Below are 2,994 nucleotides of genomic sequence, written 5' to 3'. Positions count from 1 at the left end.
GACAGGCTCCGTGGAGAGCGCCCTCTACCGGTCGTAGGCGGCGCTGCTGCGGATGAGCCGGGCGGGCTTGCGCCTGGCTGTTTGCTACCATTGCCTACCTCACTGCCTAAGCCTGGATGGACAAGGAGCGGGGAGCGGGGAAGAAATCCCTAAGTAAGTCTCGCTTTTCTTACTCGCTGGGTCCTGCTCTTGCACCGACTGGTCCTGCGGTTGGAATGGTGTTCCCGACCCCTGCCCCATTGCCATGTGTAGGATCCTGCTTGCCTCCAGACCCAGCTCAGTGACTGCCTTAAAAGACTCCCTGGAGCATCATCTCCACAACATCTGTGTTGCTGCACCGAAGGATCTTCTCAGTTTTTACCTTTCCTGTCTCTCTCCCTTTAATGATGTTCCTTGGGCTTCGCTAGCACCACAACTGCCAATTTTCCCTACTACTTTTCTGGTTACTCCTTTCCCTTCTCCCTTGCAGAGTTTCATCTGCCCACTTTTTAAATGTTGGTGCTTTAGGGGACCTCATTCCAGGCCCTCTTCTCTTCCCATTCTTTTGTGACTGACACACTTCATTTGGGGAAGCTTATACTAATTAGCATTTCAAGCAGCCACCAAAATTTTTTTCTCTCCCTTGCAAAAATTGGATTAAAAAAAAAAAACTTTGCCAATTCTTGGTCATTTACATTAAGTGAAAAACAAAACTGGTTGGTAACAGCACATGTAGTATGATCCCCTTTATGTAAAATCATTTGTGCCTGTGTGTGCCTAGAGGTGCTGGAGGGCAGACTGCCAGTCTCTCTCCCTTTTCCCTCCTCTGGATGTTTTCAGTTCTTTAAATATACCAAATTATTTCCCGCCTCAGGACCCTTTGGGGATCAGTGCAGAAAGCCACAGTCAATCCCAGCCAAGGAAAAACTCTGCACCCTGATCCCCAGACCCTCCTCCTGCCCCAACCGGCTGGAGGCAGGTGTAGAAGAGGAGGAGGCAGTCTCTGAGCCCAACCTAGGGGGAGGAGGGGAGCCCTAAGGCAGATGTAAGATGGGAATTTTAAAGACTTGGCTACATTTTTTAAATACTTGAAAGTAAGATGGGAAATAAGATAGTTTTACCCTAGCTGGTTTGGCTCAGTGGATAGTACCAGCCTGCAGAGTGAAAGATCCAGGTTCGATATTGGTCAAGGGCACAAACCTTGTACTTTGGTTGCAGGCTTCATCCCCAGCCACCGTGTATAAGCCCCAAATTCTTACTGCCCCCTTGAGTCATATTTTTCTGTGAACTACTGTATAAGTATGTGAATAAAAATCTCTTTTCTCTTGCTAACCTCTTTTGGCAGTTTAATCAAACTCCACAGTTTATTTGCATTTTACTATTTCCCCCTAATGTTCTTTTTCTGCTCTGGGATCCTATGTGGGGTATATTATATTCACTTGTCATATCTCCTAGCGTCTTCTGGTCTGTGACAGTTTCTCAGACTTTCCTTGGTTTTGATAACTAACAGTTTTTAAGGAGTGCCAGTCAGGTATTTTGTAGACTGTCCCTCAATGGGATTTGTCTGATGTTATTTACTTGGGTAGATGGGGATTATGGGTTTGGGGGAGGATAATCACAGAGTGTGGACAAAAATAGAAGTCCTATGAAAGTAACCTCACCGGGTGATCTGATCATAAATTTCTAACTGGGCCCTGGCTGGTGTGTTCAGTGGTTAGAGCGTTAGCCCGTGCACTGGGTGTGTGGGAGCCAACCAATGGATGTGAGTCTCACATTGATGTTTCTCTCTCTTCCCCCTTCCCTTCTTTCCTCTCACTCTCTCTAAAAAGCAATGGAAAAATATCCTCAGTGAGGATTAATAAAAACAACAAACTGGGCTAACAATGGTGAATTTTCATCAAGAAATTCTATGAAGCAATTCCATTAAGCCAACTTAATTCTTGGATCAATTTACTATGCAGTGCATTTCCATTTTATTGCAATTATGTTCATTGGGATCCAGTTTTTTTATACACTTATAATAGATATTTACTGTCAATTTGGAGTTCATTTCAAATTTTACCAATGGTATCTTCTGCTACTGAGTTCTCTTGTGGCCACTATACCTGCTAAATTTAAATTTCCCAAGCCAAAATTTTGACTTAAATTTTGTCAAGATTTCATTCTTCAATTAATTTTTAAACATGTGCAGTTTTAGCTGTTTTGAATATATTTGTTGGTAATGTTCATTATAACTGACTGAATATAGGCTGGTGGATAAGATTTAATTTTTGGTTAGTATATGAGAAAACTGACCAATTTCCAAGGTTTCTCTAAAGAGTGAAAAACAAAGTAGGTCCTTGGAATCAAAAGGTCCTGCTCAAAAACAGGAAGAGACTTGGGGGAGCTCGTAGAACTGCTAATTTCACCATATCTGATTTTGGGAATTCCATATTTAGTGATGATCTTGGTGCCAAAACATCAGCAATGGAGAATTTGGCTGTCTTCTGAAGGGAGTACTTGGATTCCTTGTGGGCCTCTTGGTTAAAATTACATAAAAGCAGGTTGAAGAATTACTTGGTCTCCTTCCAGGTAAGCTAACATGCTAACTTAAGTCTTCTATATCTTACTACTCCAATATAAGGAAAGATAAACTCAAGGAAAAGTATGTAAGACAGAAGGGGAAAATATTTTTGTCTCCAAATTCAGAGAAATAGGTCAAAACTAACTATCTGCTCATGGCTTTTTCCTGGGTCTCACCCTGGTTCTTCCCACTTGGTTCTCTATTAAGGGGCAATATAAGGGCATCTCTTCTTTGGTGTCTCCGTGTCTGTCTGTCTGTCTGTCTGTCTCTCTGTTAAACACTTTATTTAAAGCTAAAAAGACATACACAGCCCTAATCGGTTTGGCTCAGTGGATGGAGCGTTGGCCTTCGGACTGAAGGGTCCCAGGTTCGATTCTGGTCAAGGGCATGTACCTTGGTTGTAGGGACATCCCCGGTGGGGGGTGTGCAGGAGGCAGCTGATCGATGTTTCT

The 2,994-nt window shown here is 43.2% G+C and overlaps 1 protein-coding gene across 1 annotated transcript in view; it reads right to left on the bottom strand.

The window, feature by feature from the left end:
• NFU1 (NFU1 iron-sulfur cluster scaffold) overlaps positions 1-246 on the bottom strand; it is a 26,856-nt gene extending 26,610 nt beyond the window's left edge. Inside the window, exon 1 of the mRNA XM_005867812.2 lies at positions 174-246. Within this exon, the coding sequence (XP_005867874.2) occupies positions 174-246 (73 nt within the window). The remainder of the gene's footprint in view (positions 1-173) is intronic.
• Between the last annotated feature and the right edge of the window lie 2,748 nt (positions 247-2,994).

The sequence above is a fragment of the Myotis brandtii genome, unplaced genomic scaffold (assembly GCF_000412655.1).
Source record: "Myotis brandtii unplaced genomic scaffold, ASM41265v1 scaffold251, whole genome shotgun sequence".
In the NCBI taxonomy this organism is placed as follows: domain Eukaryota; kingdom Metazoa; phylum Chordata; class Mammalia; order Chiroptera; family Vespertilionidae; genus Myotis; species Myotis brandtii.
This window is presented reverse-complemented; position numbering and strand designations above follow the sequence as displayed.